The 18,027-nt window shown below is 35.6% G+C and overlaps 1 protein-coding gene across 1 annotated transcript; it reads right to left on the reverse strand.

Annotated features, from left to right (window-relative positions):
• Window positions 1-7,545: 7,545 nt before the first annotated feature.
• LOC123656835 (eukaryotic translation initiation factor 3 subunit D) lies at window positions 7,546-15,074 on the reverse strand. The gene is made up of 10 exons (XM_045592454.1): window positions 14,882-15,074; window positions 14,551-14,741; window positions 13,861-14,014; window positions 12,965-13,074; window positions 11,848-11,986; window positions 11,157-11,317; window positions 10,418-10,549; window positions 9,765-9,971; window positions 8,232-8,427; window positions 7,546-7,825 (listed from the first exon to the last, which is right to left on the reverse strand). The coding sequence occupies exons 1-10, from the start codon at window positions 15,072-15,074 to the stop codon at window positions 7,665-7,667; spliced, it is 1,644 nt and encodes a 547-aa protein (XP_045448410.1). The 3' UTR covers window positions 7,546-7,664.
• Window positions 15,075-18,027: the final 2,953 nt, after the last annotated feature.

The raw sequence follows: 18,027 nt of genomic DNA on the forward strand, positions 1-18,027 counted from the left end.
TTCGTTATTTTCACGGCCCCAGGCGCTATCGTTATTCAAAACGTCCTTCACACCTTCAAAAGTACAAATAATAATAACAAATGCGAAACAAGAGGGTAAAATTTTTGTTCAAACCTCGCACGACACTCAATGGAACTTCGAACCGACTACGATTGCGATCCGCGATTTGCGATGATAAGGTTGGCTTACATTTGCTATAAATTCCGTGCTTTATAACAGGAGTGGAAAATTAAATTACATTTATCATTTTCAACTGTGTCGATGTCAACTTACGTAGTAACTAATCTGTGATGTCTACATATGTAGACATCACAGATAATGCATATGCATTATCTCTAAGGATTTTGTTTTTATAAGTTTCACTGTATGGATCCCACAAGCACGAATGTTTTTCGTTTTCTGTTAGTAATTTATTTATCAAATCCCGTGTCCATGTGTCCATGTCACCTGCGACGCCATTTTTATTAGATACTTTTTTAAGAGCACAGATTTTTTTAAACCTTCCATCTATTTACAATCAACCCCTTAGCTTTAATTAAATCTGTTGAACTTTTCTTGGACTTTTCGGAATCAGCACATCCTACGATGTGTTATCCCTCATTAATTTAACTTCAAAAGGAAGCTAGTCTTGATCTCTTAAGTCAAAATATACTATTATCAGTATTCATTAGAGTTCTAGCCAGTTGGTTTTCGTGCCGGTCTAATTTATATTTGTACGCTTTACAGAAAATATCAATCTCCTCCTTGATTGTGGATATTTCTAAGTATCTGTGTATTTCTTTATTTTGTGTAAACCAGGGAGCATTACTTAAAGTTTTTAAGGCTTTATTTTGAAACCGTTGAAGAATCTCAATATTGGAGTTGCTGGCCGATCCCCATAGTTCAATTCCATACATCCATACTGGTTTTATAATACATTTATAGATCAAAAGTTTGTTTTCTAAACTGAGTGAGGACTGTCTTCCAATTAGCCAGTACAGGTTTTGTAGCTTAAAGTTTACTTGATCTCTTTTGGCCTTTATGTGGTCCTTCCAGGTAAGCCTCTTGTCAAGGTGCATCCCTAGGTATTTGACTGTAGTATTCTGAGGTAGGACAGTTTGATCAAGTGTCACTGGTGGACAGTCACCTCTTTTTAATGTAAAAGTAACGAGGGTAGATTTTGCAGCACTTGCTTTATTTCTCTATTTCCTCAATCATGATCCAACCTTTTCTAGGTGCCTTTGGAGGTTTTCCGATGCTATGCAGGGATCCCTATGGCAAGATAGTACTGCCGCGTCATCTGCGTAGGTAGCAATTAAGACGTTATTGGAAGAGGGTAAGTCGGCAGTAAAAACTGTATACAATACTGGACCGAGTACAGATCCCTGGGGAACCCCAGCTTTAATGTCACAAATAGGTGACATTGAACCTTCTGTTTTTACTTGGAACATGCGGTCCTGTAAGTAGGATCTTAAGAGTGTATAAGTGTTGGGAAAGCAAAGTTTTGCTTTGCATTCGAGATCCTTATGCCACACACGGCCAAAAGCTTGTTGCACGTCGAGGAATACAGCAGAACAGTATTCTTTTCGTTCCAATGCTTGGCGGACCGTAGAAGCCACTCATTGTATCTGTTCTATGGTCCCATGATGCGCGCGAAATCCAAACTGGTGTTCTGGTATAATATTTTGCTCCTTGAGTATCGGATGGAGCCTTAACTAACGTAGCTTTACATAAGAGTGAATTAAGTATAAATGGCATAGGTGGTAGTTTAAAATCCGAAGGTTTTGTCTATTTGACATTAAAGTGGGACGGATTTAATTTTAATCATAAGTTCTACGAATTTAGGAATCTACCATGTAAAGCTATAGGTCCATGTAAAGGGATATTAGGTCAAAATTTTTTTTAAAATAAATATAGGTCTATACTATCTTTAAGAGTAGGTCAAAACGAGGTATCTTTACCAATGCATTACTATCATCATAATTTAACAATCGGACCGCGATGTGAAGTAATAAAATATTTACCTACACACGTTAATTATGATTGTGACATATACCTGTGGGATTAAAAATCAGCCCTTCAGCTTTTCGTAGATTAATGACTATAGCAATATCAGGCCTAAACTATGAAAAATGTATTGTTTATATGGACGATTTAATAATATTCGGTAGAAACCTAATCGAACATAATAAAAAACCTAATGACTATTTATGTATTTTCCAGACTACGAAAAGTAAATTTAAAATAATGCATAAGGCATGTTACCGGATCCTGAAAAGATTTGCGTAATTGAACGTTACCCGACACCGGAATGTGCGGATGACGTCAAGCGCTTTATTGCATTTAGTAATTATTACCGTAAATTTAATCTTTTTTATCAATAAACTCTCGAGACGATTTATTGAAAGAACTGGCAATTTTGTGCAAAGACTTAGAAATAAAAGAAATAGTATTAATGAAAACGCGTAAAAATAAAGCATTTATTGAATGGTTGGCTAAATATATTGCTAAAAATAAAGAAAAGAATATACCTAGAATATGTATTGTAAAAGACGTTCAAAGAATATTCACAGAAGACGAAAAGAAAGTGGTGATGAATGATTTTCATTTATTACCTAGTAGTGGTCACGTAGGTGTGAGAAGAATGCTTAATAATGTTAAAAAATATTATTGTTAAAGACGGTACGGAATCCCAAGAGAAGTAGCTAGTGATAGAGGTACAGAGTTTGTTTCTAAGGTAATTTCAGAGATATGTATCCTTTTGAATATAAAACAAACAATAGTATCAGCCTATCATCATCAAAGTATCGGAGCTTTAGAGAGTACACATAAAGTGTTGGGTTCTTATTTACAAACAAGTAATCACCCGTCATGTTGGAGTTCATGGTTACCATATTGGAGTTTTTCATATAATACTAAATGCGAAACGAAATATACTCCATACGAGTTAGTTTTTGGACATTTATGTAGAATACCAAGCAATTTATTTCAAAAAGTGGAACCTTTGTATAATTTCGATAATTATGTATTTGAATTTAAGTATCGATTGCAAAAAGCTCAAATTGATGCAAAAATTATTTAATTAAAAGTAAAGAGACTAGAAAAAATAAGTACGATAAGTCAATTAATCCAATTGTATACAAGCCAGGTGATTTCTTACTATAGAAAAATGAAACCGGCAGTAAATTAGATACTTTGTACTTAGGACCATATGTTGTAATTGAAGATTTGGGTCCTAATCTAAAAATAAACATGAATGGAAAAACTGTAATTGTTCATAAAAATAGAACAAAATTGTATAAGGAATAGCTTTTAATTTTAATTTCTATTCTTTTAACTAAGTGCATATGTTTAAAAAAATTTATTTAATAAAAAAAAATTTTACCCTTACGAGCTAAACAGACGTATTTTAATTACCTACCATGACTACTTAGTACTACTGTACTAACACTACACAATACAGTAGCTAGTGTATATTTATAATTATAACTTTTTTCACGGTAATCGAGTTTAATTGAAAATAATACATTATTTACGAAGTTTCTATTACTGAATTGAACAATTTTTTTTAATTCCACGCAGACGAAGTCGCAGACTCAGCTAGTTATGATATATAATATAATAATAAACTTTCTGTAAAACTTATCCGAGGGGCTGTTAAACCACTGATCATGTCTCCCGCACCAATCATAGTTCAAGTCTAACCTAACTTCGCCTTCCTCACTTTAGCACGTGATTACAGAAAAATGTGAAATCATACTTATTATTGAATCACACTGCGATCCTAAAACTATACTTATTAATTTATTAACCCAAATGATTAGAAACTTATTGCTTAATCTTTATATTTGTCGGGAAAATGTTAAAATATTAAAAATCTTTTTTTCTTGCTAGACATTCAGCAAACTAAATAGCGCAAATATTTAAATGATATAATCAGACTGGAGCATCTCTGCTACCTGGGCAAGTGTCCCAGTACTTAATATCCCGACATTCTCACGGGATCTGAAATTATGTAGCTGAGATCGCGAGGCGTAAGTAGTAGTTTGTATAAGTGGCATGTTTTATTTGAATTTTTGTTGATCGTGTATAAAACCTCAAGCCTTAGCTACTGTATCTAGTTATCTACTAATTAATGAACGCCACCAAAGGGCATAGGCCATCGCCATTCAAAAGGCCATCCTTGGAGCCTCTCGTAAGCAAGTTATTTTACTCTTTGGCCTCTCGGTAGAGAGTACCACAGATTAAGTATTAGTTACTAAACAGAAAAACGAGGAGTAATTCAAAATTCAAATATGGCCGACTAACGAACGATATACGATACAAATTAAAATATATTTATATTTTCTTATTATATTATCTTTTTATACCTATGAATCATACAAAACATGTTTGAATGATTATTTAAATTAATTATATTTGCGAAAATTCTCGACTCTACTGCTGCTACTGCCATCTATTTTCGACACATTAATATATCACACCGAACTCACCCTCCTCGTCCAAGATATGGCGTTAGTTTGTATGACTATTTTTGAATTACTGGAGACGAACTTCGTGAACTGTAAACGTGTTTCGTGTAGTATAAGGGAAATCCTTGTCCGTTTGGAGAGTCAATCTGCCTATTTTTGTAATTTAGTAGTATTCCTTAAAATTATTTAGACGTTAGCACTCTTTTATTTTTGTAACACATTTTGTTTAGACTTCCGATAAAAGCTTGTAAGCTTGTAAGTATTAATTGCTGTATTTTTAACCGACTTCCAAAAAAGAAACAGGTTCTCAATTCGACTGTATTTTTTTTTTAATGCATGTTACATCAGAACTTCTGACCGGGTGAACCGATTTCGACAAAAAAATTTTTAATCGAAAGGTGGTGTGTGTCAATTGGTCCCATTTAAATTTATTTGAGATCTAATAACCACTTTTCGAGTTATATCTAATAATGCGTTTTTACTTGACGCTTTTTTCGTCGACCTACGTTGTATTATACCGCATAACTTTCTACTGGATGTACCGATATTGACAATTCTTTTTTTGTTGGAAAGGGGATATCCCTAGTTTGCTACCATGATAAGGAAACCAGGATCTGATGATGGGATCCCAGATAAATCGAGGGAAACTCGCGAAAATCCGCAATAACTTTTTACTGAGTGTATCGATTTTGATAATTTTTAATTTAATCGAAAGCTGATGTTTATCATCTGGTCACATATAAATTTTATTGAGATCTGATAACTACTTTTTGAGTAATCTTTGATAACGAGTAGTTACTTGACTATTTTTTCGTCGAACTACGTTGTATTATTATTACTTCGATGTAATTGAAGTCGGTTTTTTTTCGTTTGCGAGCAAACACAATTATTTATTTTGATTCCACATCTGGTTCCTAAAATCAGACTAATACACTTTCAAGCGAATAAATAGTAATTAATTTTGCTATAATAAATAACAAAAGTTTGACAAGTAGAACACTATTGACTAAAATAATAGCTCCCATTGATATTATTTGTACTATGCGTTTTCTTAATGCTCTAAAAATAAGGTAGATATAACATAAAATTATTAAGCGCATTGAAGATGAAATGCAATAAGTCACTATGATGGAAGATCTATGAAAATGATGAATTAAATAAATGAATTAATAAATACATGGCAGGGTTCTTCGCCTCAGTAATTAAGATAAGTAACTCGACTTATCATCAATAAAATTAATAGTCATGATAGTTCACATTCAACCATCACACAATATTTGACCCGAATCTCTTGTATCTTACTATGAAAGTACTGAGAATAGGTTTTAGATCAGTTTTTTAACCACGTTGAAGTCATGCTCTAAAACAAAAGTTGATCGGCAAATTAACTAAAGTACTCTGATATGTTGTTGTATATACCTATATATTGTTGTACCCGACGCGCAATGCAGCTGACTTAAAATGTTAAAGGATAAAGATTCTACTGAAAAAAAACCAATTTATAGAATTTATAGAATATTTCATTCCTTAAGTATAGAGATATGTGCTACTAGTCTAAAAATTAAGATTCTAACGTTTACCCTTAAAATATTTTTTTTAATAATATGGCTAGACAAGTATATCAAGTTAAATTTTTTAAAAAAAAATAGCAAGGACTTGCCATTTATCAATACCATCTTGCCAAATCAGATGATTTGTCATTACTTGATGGTATATGTCTTCATTAAGTTCAATATTACTGTCAATACGAAGAGGAGTATTGCTAAGTATAGATTGTATAAGCCTTATTATAAAGTATTTGGGAAATTATTATCTTTAATTAAATTTAATTAAGTGGTTTTAAATTCATTATTGATTTCATTATCCTAAAGCTTCTTCAATTATGAATAAAGCTACTGAACGGCTAAAAACGTCATCGAACGCATTGGTTTGCATCGCCATCCACGTCATTGGTTATAACTTAATTCTTTTGGCTTGTAGTCGTCGCAATTATCGTGCGTAAAATAGGTATGTCGAGACTGCCCCTGGCCCGTATGCGGCCCCGGCCACCAGGCCGCGTACCAACGCGCTCTACTCGGCGTACCGGGCTAGAAAATTGCAAGTCCAGCAGCACCGATGCCTGCGCTCGATTGTAGGAGCTCCGTGGTACGTGATAAACGACATTATCCGCCGGGACACCAGGACGCCCACCGTGGAGGTGTATGTCCGCAGAATAGCGCGCGCTATTTTCCCTCGCGCGGACGACGGTGCGTGCGTACACCTCCACGGGATTGCTTCGCTCCAAGCGGGACCGCCGGAAGGGCGTCTTCTACCCCGTGAGCTCCTGCAGTCACCGCCGAGCCTAGAGCGGACAGCGATGGCGACGATCTGGACTGCGCGGGGGAGGACATTCCGACGACGCCACTGTGAACAAGCGAGGGACCACCTGGCGGGGAATGACCTGACGGTGGGAAGGCTATACCCAGACGTAAACCTTAAAAGTCACAGGACCCTGGTCCATCAGGCCAAAATAATGTGACCCCGGAAGCAAACTGTCCCGGTGAAGAAAGCCTGTTGTTTTTATTAACCGGTGAAACAGAACAATTGGTTGCTGATGTTTAAATAAATTTTATTTAAATGCTTAACAGAGTTGATTGGCGATAATATGTTTGTATTTAAACAATACTAGTTTATTTACTTTATTAAGATACACGAAAGAGTATAAATTACAATTACTAATAATCATCTTGCCACATATACTAATTCGAGTTTAACTGGACTTCAAGTGTTGTCGATATTATCAACAGGTCACTAGGTACATATTCGACTTAATGCTGAAGTACATCTCTCTACTATCAGAGCATCTATTAAATTTATATAATCATCTTCACACATCAATCGGTTAAACGCCTTATGCCGATAAACCGATAGATTATAAATAAATTTATGATATAATTATTGTAAAGCACTTTTAGAATAACATTATTTTCAATGATTTGACATTGAGAAAATTGTGATCATTTTCTTAATAACTTTCATATAAATCATATTTTTTACCTTTCTTTTATAGCGATACAGTTTGTGTGTTTGAAGTTTGTTAAATAAAAAACATAAATTTACTAAAAATGGTTGTATTTTCTGAAAAATATGGAATACATACTGATTACTTAAGAGAAGAGCTACAGGAAAGTATAATTATACCAGTATTGTAGTACTGAATTTGTGGTTGTGGTACTAAATCCTCTTATTGTTTCCGTAAGAGTACAGCGGTGCAAACGGCGTCTCAACAGGCTCATCCCCACTCTCCTCTGAGCCGTCAGACTCGAATGTATTGTCAGGAATATCATACAAACGAATCAGAGGCTTGTTTGGATCCTTCATAATCAAATATTTACCTGAAATCAAATATATAATGACGTAAGTCAAATAACCATTGAAAACCCTTAAATATAAAATATTTATATACCATAAATAAATAAAAAAGATTTAAATTTACATCAACAAGTGTAGTACAATACACATTAAGAATACACAGAGAAAATTTTAAAACTCCTCTTTAAAAACAGATCTCATTCAAATTTTAATGAAGCTAAATGACGTTAAAAATCATTAAAATCAGTACATCAACTAAAAATTTGTGAGGTAACACAAAAAATAAAAAATATACCGAGTTATGAAATCTCATTCATAACTCAGCATTTGTCTGTGTTTTTATGAGGTTTATGAGATTTTTTCCACTGGGAGAACGGAGAGGTTTTTTGAAGTCAACCAGAACCAAGACATAAAGCGAGAACATCTCACCGTCCTTCTGCTTCATGCAGATGTCGATGATGCAGCGCAGGATGCCCCAGGCATTGTCCATGGACAGGTTGATCTGCGCCGCGAACTCGTGCGGCTTGAACTGCTGCGTGCCGAGGATGACGTGGCGCGAGTTGTCGCGCACCTGCGCGCGCGACACGTAGCCGAACTTGATCTGGTCCGAGCCCGCCAGCAGCGCCTGTAGCGTTCGACAACGTTGTTAGTGCTTTACTAATCACGTCATGTTTATTAGCAACTTTTTAGGCCCCTACCCACATTTGTGATGAGGTTTTAGACTACTCCCACCCAAACCCAAAAATCACATGTATATTTTTGCGCACAGTAAATTGAAATTTCCAAGAAATTGTCTTTTAAATCGGTAGGTATAATCTGATTAAATTTTGATATAGTAAGTATCATGATACAAATTTCTAAATAGACATTAAGGTTGCAGTGTATTGGTATTTTTTTGTTTACAAATCGAACGTTTAACGAAAAATTAATGCACATGATATCTCATTACCTCTTCCCCTCTCCTTGTAATATTTTGCTATTTTATACCGATTCGAGCCTCACATGATTAATGGACCACTTACAAACATTAAACATTAAAAAGTTTTGATGTTCGTTACTAAATTACGACGCATTGGCGCAACGGTCACAGCACTGGCTTGTGTGTCTATTTTGAGTTTAATCCCTGCACATGACGAACATTTGTGTTGGCCTTACAGATGTTTGCCGTGGCCTGGGTGTTTGTGCAGTCCTTGTGGGTCTCCCCACCGTGCTTTGAGGAGCACGTTAAGCCGTTGGTCCCGGTTGTTACACCTGATAGCGATTGTTACTCATAGTAGGTAATATATCCGCCAACCCGCATTGGAGCAGCGTGGTGGATTAAGCTCTGATCCTTCTCCTACGTGGGGAAAAAGGCCTATGCCCAGGAGTGAGGTACAGACTGAAGTGTACCAAATTACGTTATTACGGCGGAATAAATCTGACTAAAATTTTGTATATAGATATATGACCAAAAGATAGAAAAACTATTTAGGGATAAAACGCGTAAGGCGAAGCTTGTAATTATATAGATGCATTATATTGGTTATCATTATCTAAAAGGTATCTTAGAAAATAAATTCAATTAGAGATATTGTTGTTAAGATTTAAAAAAAAGTCACGATTCTGTATGATTTTATATTATTAATAAAATATGAAAATATTTTTAAAATTTAAAATACCAGAAACAGATGCAATTATACACCTGATGTTAATTTGTGACACCAGAAACAGTATTGTGGTCTAGTAGTGTATTCTTTAGAAGTTTGATATATCATACTAAAGTTGCGATTTTTTTTAACTACTTTATATGTAGTAGAATTATAATTACACAAAGCCAATTTCGGGTCTTTACAGTTCTTATTATAAAAATAATTATAAAAAAATCTTGTTTATCAAGGTCATATAAATTGTATTAAGAATATCAATATTTAATATGTGATGATGAGAAAAATTTAAAACGTAGTTAAATAAAGTAATGTATACCTGAACGGTCCACTTTGCAAGCTTGCAAGAGTTGTTCCTGAGTTCATTAGCAAGCACCGCTCCACGTTGAGTGTCGAGCTTTTGACGCCACTCCACTCCGTTCGCGAGCTTTGAGTCCCACTCGTTCAGAGCCTTGATGCTCAGGAATTGAGTTTCATTTTGAGGACCTTGCATCACTGCATCATGTTCACAGCGAGCTACTAGCACCTGTTTATTGTTACATAAGAAAATATGAAATATTTACTTTATAAAAATCCTGTCAGATATGCGTACATATAAAGTAGTATATTTGTAAACAATATAATTTTTTGGTGTACAATAGTGTATTATTATTATTATTAATTTATAGAAAGCCAAGTACTGATTTAACACACTACACAATTTTACTAAGCAGGTGCCTGTGATGGAGACAGAATATGTTTTTGAACAGGCATGGATACTGCGAAATTTATTAAAAAAATTTCTTTGTTTTAAAAAGCTAATGACTATAAAACAAGAGGCTGTGATGTATAAATGTAGAAATTGATGAAAATGTCATATTATTGTGTAATATTAGGAAAGACTCAATCATTGATTATTATTGAATTAATATTTAGCATTCGTTTTTGTCTCGATACAGCAGCATGTTCATCATAAATACAACTTATACTTACAACACCATTGTTGAGGTTCCACTTGCGGTATCGGTAGCCGACCGACGCCACTTCGCCTTCTTCTTCTTCAGACACAAATGGATTTGGTTCTGGGAACTTGTACTTGGGTTCATTTGGACCAGATTTCAGTACCTATATAACACAAAAAAAAGATTCTGCTAAATCGCTCTAAGTACTTTAGTTGAACAAGCTTGACCCAAAAGTATAGTTTTTAGAATTAATCTTTATCATTTTTCCATAATTTGTTTAAAAATATTATAACTCTGGATATTAAAATCGTCAATATCTACAAATAACGTAAGTAGTACTAGTTACATAAACCTAATACCGCGAATATGCTGACGTACCAAACTGATGGGAGCTTCCCAGGCGACCACCTTACAAGTTTCCCGTATTAGCCTTTCAATGCACCATTGTTTTAATTTCTAAGTTTATTAATTGTAATATTATTTTGATTAATCTTTAGTCCCACTTCGACTAAAGCAGTCTTCCGTGCGACAAAGCCAGCTCTGTGGTCACCAACCCGAATGCCCCGCATGGTGACTATGGGCAACACACATGAGTTCACGCCATTTTTGGCGCGAACCCGTGGAGGCCTATATCCAGCAGTGGACTGCGATAGGCTGAAGTGATGATGTAATTAATAAATAATTAATAATGATTTTTTTTTTAACCTGACTGCAAATGTAATTTACTCTTGTCATTGTTGTTAAACATCACTTTTAAATTATTTACAAACCTGCTGGCTGAAGTTATGATTGATGAAGGTAGCTTCTAGGGCCAAGTTGCGCGGTGAGTTGATGGAGTTTCCATCATCTGCTGGAGGCTCTACTGACGTCTCGTTGACAGTCAGTAGATCAAACTCAGTATTGTCACGCTTGTCAAGGAACAGCTTATCACCTACAAAATTTAGATAAAGAAATAAATATCTTTTAACAACCGCAACCTTATGCTTGTGTAGATAGATAACAGGCGACTGTTATAGGTAAATATATTTTTTGACAGATAGACATAAAAATAATATGTATATAAATAGAAATATTACACCCAGACTCATATGGGAATCGAACCTGCAATCTGCGGAACAGATAGCAGGGCCACTACAAACTGCATTAACGAAAAGTAGTAAATGTTGTGATTTTGTAGGTGTTAGGAACTATCTCTAGAACTACTGCACCAATTAGAAAATTCTTTCTCCAATAAAAAGATACACTATTCCCGAGTATTATTGGGTATATTTTATTATTGTAATAATAATTTTTCAGACAGAGATACGTAAAACAAGTCAGAGAAAAAACTCTTTCTACAATAATTTTAGCCCTAAGCAAATTGAATAAAAATTTGCAAAATTTTCAGCAAAAGTATGTAGTGTTACAGTGAAGTGGGCACATGCCTGTTACTACTTAAATAAAAAGTCAATGTCTACTTACCAATTTTCTCAATGACAATATCCCATGAGTAGTTAGAGCGAGTGCAACACATTATAGTTGCCAAGATGGCGTCAGTTGCATAGACTGTACCAGTAGTCTTACTGAGACGACGGATTACAGGATCATCAGTGGTTGTGACCTGATAAAGTTACGACTTATTGTAATTATACTGTATGTTTTCAATAAATATTATTATTTTTTCAATTGATGATGTGTATCGATCATCAAAATAAATCAATAGTATTAGTTGAAAATACTCAGTGCAATATGTTAAAATAAAAATGTTTAATAATTTATTGACATTTTATATTCCTTGATGTACAGATTAGGATATTTAAAACATATATTATGTAATTGCATAGTTTTGCGGTTACTATATTCTGTTTTTTTGACAATGCAACTAAAACTATAACTAAAATGTCTCATATTACATAACAAAATGTATAGTGAGTATTTATTTTTTTGTGATATTCTGTATTCAGCCTGTAACACCCCACTGCTGGGCATAGGCCTCTTTCTCCATGTAGGAGAAGGATTGGAGCTTAATCTATTACGCTGCTCCACTGCAGGTTGGTGGATATGTTCCCTAGGACGACAGCTTAATGAGCTCTCCGAAACACGGTGGGGAGACCCACAAGGATAGTCTTCCCGACTGGACAAGAAATATTTGTACAAATACAAATATCCATCCCAAGTGGGGATCAAACCTGCAAACCATCGGTGTTTTAGGCGACTACATTCACCTCTACACCAGAGCGGTTGATATTCGAACCGAAATATGTTGTAACATTCAGTCAATATATTGCAACTGTTTTACTTTTTTTTTAATGATAAGCCAAATATCACAAAAGGATAATAAAGTATACAAGTTGAATAAAACTTGTTGTAGCTAGCCCAAGTTAGACAAAAATTAAAAAACAAATAAATATCATATATTTCCATTGAAACTACAGTACTGTTAGTTTTTATAAAAATAATATAGGAATACACCTAACGCCACCTAATGTTTAGTATAATCATATGTAGTAGTTAGTTTTATGTAGTAGTTAAGTACAACTAAACTTTTCTAAATCTTAACTCATTATAAAATATTCAAATATTATATTAAACAAATTACCGTATGGAAAATGCGGTCAATTCGTTGAAGAGGCTTCTCATGCTTCACATTGACACGGTCATAGCCCTTGTCATAGTATTCCAGTGTACCGCAGCACACAATGTCTTCACCTAAACATAATAAAACATAATCACAATATGAGCTATCAACTTGCAGGTGCTACTAATCTTGAGTATCCCGAATATGCAGGTACTTCAACCTTTCAGAATTTTTTTTTTACATACGGTCATCTGTTCCTATGGTAAGCAACTTAATGCTTGTGTTACAGGTAACAGCCGACTGTTATAACTATATATATATATATTTTTTATAAACATACATAGAAATAATAGATATATAAATATATGAATACAAATATTACACCCTTACTCAGGCGAGAATCGAACTCGCAACCCGCGGCACAGAAAGCAGGGCCACTGCAAACTGTGCCAACGGGCTAGTCAAATTGCTGCCAAATAATTTTGCTCTCGAGTAGTGTTGTGTTCCTGTGGTGAGTAAGGCAGTCATAGTTAGGGAGAGTTGGGGGTAGGATTGGCAACATTCTTGAGATTCTTCTGGTATAGCAGGCACTTGAAGTTGTGGTAAAGGCTTACCATATGAGTCATAGGCTTGTTTGCTACCCTCGTCGTATATAAAAAGCATGCAAATTCCCACATTGGTGTTTCTCCATTACAGTCCATGGGTTGGAGCATAATATACTGTGCTGTTCTTTTGTATATTTGTTTTTACATTTACATGAAAACCTTATTTCAATAACTAATACCATGTGAATCAGCTCCACAAAAAAAAAAAAAAATACTTAATCATATAAGAATTTTTACTTAATCATACACCTTTTAGAATGTAAATATTAGGTAGTAAAAATTACCCTGGAAAATAAGCCTTATAAACAGTACCTTCTTTAATTCCTGGTAAGGATAACTTAGCCAAACGTGGAAAGTCCATATCTTCTATCGTGACCCAAGTTGGTCTCACAGTAACCGAAGCATCACGAATTTTCATAGGTGCTCCTCTTGGGCCCCATCTCTTGCCTAGTTTACGGTCACGTTGCTGTTGAACAAAATTATTTACACAGTTTAACATCAATAATTCAGCACTAGTGACAGAATAGCAGTTTCATGTGAAGTTTATCAATTTAAAATAATATTAAAACTCTGTGTTCTATATAATAAACAAAATAACAATATATAATAGAGAAACAATCTGTTCCAGACATCATTTTAGAAAAAGCAAAGCAGGAAGGAAGTCCCTAGCTTTTTTTTATTATAACTAGGTCGGCAATCAAGCGTACGGGTCACCTGATGGTAAGCGATTACTGTAGCTTATTATGTTTGCAAAACCAGAAGCATTGCAAGGGTGTTGCCAACCACATCCCCAATTTCCCCTAGGAGCACTGGTCATCTTACTCACCAACAGGAACACAACGTATTATTTAGTTGTGGTCTTCTATAAGGTCTAGGTTACCCCCGTAGGGCTGCTCCATTTTTTGAGCAGAAAATTTCCTGCTCTGCCTTACCTCAGTTTAGTTAGCTTAGTTTTATGATTTTGAGTGATCCATCTTAGTTGTATGATTTCTATTGATTCACCTTATTCAGGGTGGTCATGCCACCCGGAGTACGAGCACCTCTCGCACCACGGCTTCGCTGGCCTCGAGCGCGACCGCGTTGGTACGGTGGCTTCTGCTCTCTTGTCGAGTCCACCAGATGGAACGTACTTTCGTCTTCATCGTGGAAGTAAGCGTATGACGAACCAGCGCCAAACGGTGAGGCATACTTATCTAGAGAATAATAAATTAATAAATTGTAGAGTACATAAAAACTAGCTTGAGTATAAATCAACATTGAATGAAAGTCATAACCTCAAATAAAAAAATATGTTAACAAACAGTCGACTACAAGCAAAGCAAATTTTTCTTACTTTGATACTTCTTGTCTTGTACGACAGTCCAATCGCTAATTTTGCCTAAGCGGTCGCCTTTACTGAATGGCTGATAGGGCATGTCCCTAAATTGTTCCGGCATTTCGCACGGTCCCCATCCTGTTGGATTATCCTGAATAATTGGGGCAACAAATCGTATCGGCTCTTCTGCCGGTAATACGTGTTCTGACATCACTACAATATATCAAAATACTATTTTAAACTATTTCTACATCAAATAATTTTTAACATGCCACACGACACTTTCTACCGAATGAATGAATGAATTTAGAATTAATGGCTTTCACTAGTGCCGAATAGCACAGATGATTTCGCCAATGTCACGTAAGATGGAGAAGACACGACGGAGATTGGTCGGTGAATTAGAGGTAGCAACCTCAGTAGAATTTTGAAGACTGCCAAAATAGTAGGTATTATATATCAAACTATGAACCTAAAACAACACAAGCACTAAATATACTATATACATAAACAAGAATATTTTAATAATTTATTTACATCTACACTATAAACAATTAAATAATAGAACAATCACCTAATTTAATTACAATTTAATTCTATTACGTTTGATATATCTACACAAGAATGTACAATGAGGACTAAATACAAGCATCAATAAGCAAACAATATTTACAGGACGGGGGATTTCAGGGGGAAGGACATCATAAATAGGGTAAAGGAGTTTGGGACAGTTGAAAAGGATATGGGATGCTGAACCTTCGTCGAGGCCACATTCGCACAGTGAGTGATCACGCACCCTAATTTTTGCTAAATGCACTGGAGTACATGAGTGACCAAGGCGCAAGCGACAAATTGTTGATGTTACCCAGCGGTCGGCATGTCTATGAAGAAAAAACCAAGGGCGCCTTGGAATATTAGGCTGAATGACAGAGTAGTGTTTTCCCTTAACCGATGTTGACTCAACCCATGATGAAGTCCAGGATTTGTCCAGATGAGTTTTCGCCAACGATCGCAGGTCTTGACTTGAGTTACAAAAATGTTCTAATGAGCCAAGTTGAACCGCTGACTTGGCACAAGAGTCTGCAGTCTCATTACCTGGAATACCAGAATGGCCAGGGATCCATACCAGTAAAACTTCTAAGCCTTTATGATAGCATGAGAGTAAAGCCTCCCTTATCTTTAAAACGATAGAAATTCTTAATTTACTACGAAACGGGTTAGCTTTAATCGCTAACAGGGAACTTAGTGAGTCACTAAAAATTACAGATTTTGGAATATTATGAGAAAGTGTAAATAAAATTGCCTCCAACAGTGCCACAGCTTCTCCTGTGAATACTGACGAATGAGGAGGACATTTGAATTGTAGGACAATTTTATATTTAGGAATCCAGCAGGCAGCACCAACACAACTATCTGGGGAGAGCTTTGATGCATCTGTATAGATGTGAAGATAGTCTGACCAATTTTGATACGTCTTTTCTTGAAACTTTGTTTTTGTATCAGATGCACCTTTAACTAGACCAAGATCTGTGATGACGGGAGGGGGATATACTAAAGCTTGATAGGAAGTATTAAAAATAGGGTTAGAGGGATATGATGCTAGAGGATGGGGTAATCTGGTGAATTTAAGAAAGCTGTCTAATAGGCAGGATGGGAGGGTTCTCATACTATTGGAGCAAAGAAGGGAAAGCTCGTTTAGTCGAGACCATAAGGGATGGGAAGAAATTTGGAGAGTTTTAATGACATAACGATCGCACAGATATTTCCTTCTGAGATGTAAAGGAGGGTCAACGCACTCTACTTGTAAGGCATTTGTTGGTGTAGATTTCATTGCACCAACAATAATTCTTAGACATTTATATTGAATTCTATTTAACTTTTCTGAGTCACTTTTGTTAAAGGGGTCTAAGATAAATGTTCCATAATCTAGATGACTTCGTACTATTGCATTGTAAATTAATTTTAAAGTGTAAGGGTGGGCACCCCACCAAACACCTGATACTGCTCTAAGGGAATTAATGTTTCTTTCGCATTTTTTAATAATGTAGTCTACATGAGAAAATCCGCTCAGTCTGAAATCGAGAACAATGCCTAAGAATTTGACCTTATCCGTGAAGTGAATGCTTTGACCCCTAATATACAAATCAAAGGACGGGATATTCCTCTTTTTTGTGAACACCACTCCGTGGCTTTTAGGGACGGAAAGGGATAAGCCATGGTTTGAAAGCCACTGGTCAAGATAGTGCAAAGCAGAATTTAGCCGAAAAGTAGTATCATCCTGGGAATTTGATCTACGATACAGGACAATATCGTCCGCGTATTGAAGGATATTACAAAAACTATTAACAGACAGTTCAAGATCGTGAGTGTAAATGCTGTACAGCAGAGGACTAAGGACTGAGCCCTGGGGTAGACCTTTCCAGACAAGTCTGGGGAGTAAAGAGTGGTTTTGGTGTTTAACCACTATGGTTCTGCAAGACAACAGGCTGTAAATGAAATGCACTATCCTCGGAGGAATACTCAGTTGTAGCATTTTCTGCCTGAGCACCGGAAGCAGTACATTGTCATATGCAGAAGTGATGTCAAGAAAAATACCTACCAGGAACTCACCTTTTGCAAAAGCAGTTCGAATGTCTGTTGATAGAATACTCAAACTATCTATGGTGCTCAAACCCTTTCTAAAGCCAAATTGAAAGGGCGAGAGAATTTTTCTGCTTTCCACTATCCATTCCAGTCGATTTTTGATAAGATGTTCAGTAATTTTGCACAAAGTGGATGATAAAGCAATGGGTCTATATGAATTAGAATTTAGTGGGTCTTTGCCTGGTTTCAGAATTGGAATAATTATTTGTGACTTCCAAGGTTGCGGGACGATTCCTGTCGTGAAACAAGCATTAATGATATTCAGAAAATTTTGTTTAGCTTTATCATTTAAATTTAATACGAATGAATAGGGAACACCATCTTCCCCAGGAGTAGAGTCTTTAAGGCCGTTCAATGCGCATTCTAATTCAGCGAAAGAAAATGGTGCGTCCATAGTATTAGAAACAGACGGAATTATGGGAGTTGGAAAGCTGTCCTTGAAAGGAACATAAGGAGGGGCGAGTTTGTCTGTGAAATCGTTAAGCCATGCCACTGGATCATTGGATGTGGGATTAGCGCAA

The sequence above is a fragment of the Melitaea cinxia genome, chromosome 10 (genome assembly GCF_905220565.1).
Source record: "Melitaea cinxia chromosome 10, ilMelCinx1.1, whole genome shotgun sequence".
NCBI classification, from domain to species: Eukaryota; Metazoa; Arthropoda; class Insecta; order Lepidoptera; family Nymphalidae; genus Melitaea; species Melitaea cinxia.

Excerpts from the sequence above, each read along its gene's own strand:
- LOC123656835 (XM_045592454.1), bottom strand. The coding sequence starts at position 15,074 with ATGTCAGAACACGTATTACCGGCAGAAGAGCCGATACGATTTGTTGCC. Across the intron at positions 11,318-11,847 it reads TATTGTCATTGAGAAAATTG|GTGATAAGCTGTTCCTTGAC; the intron begins GTAAGTAGACAT and ends TAAATTTTGTAG. Across the intron at positions 9,972-10,417 it reads GGAACCTCAACAATGGTGTT|GTGCTAGTAGCTCGCTGTGA; the intron begins GTAAGTATAAGT and ends AACAATAAACAG.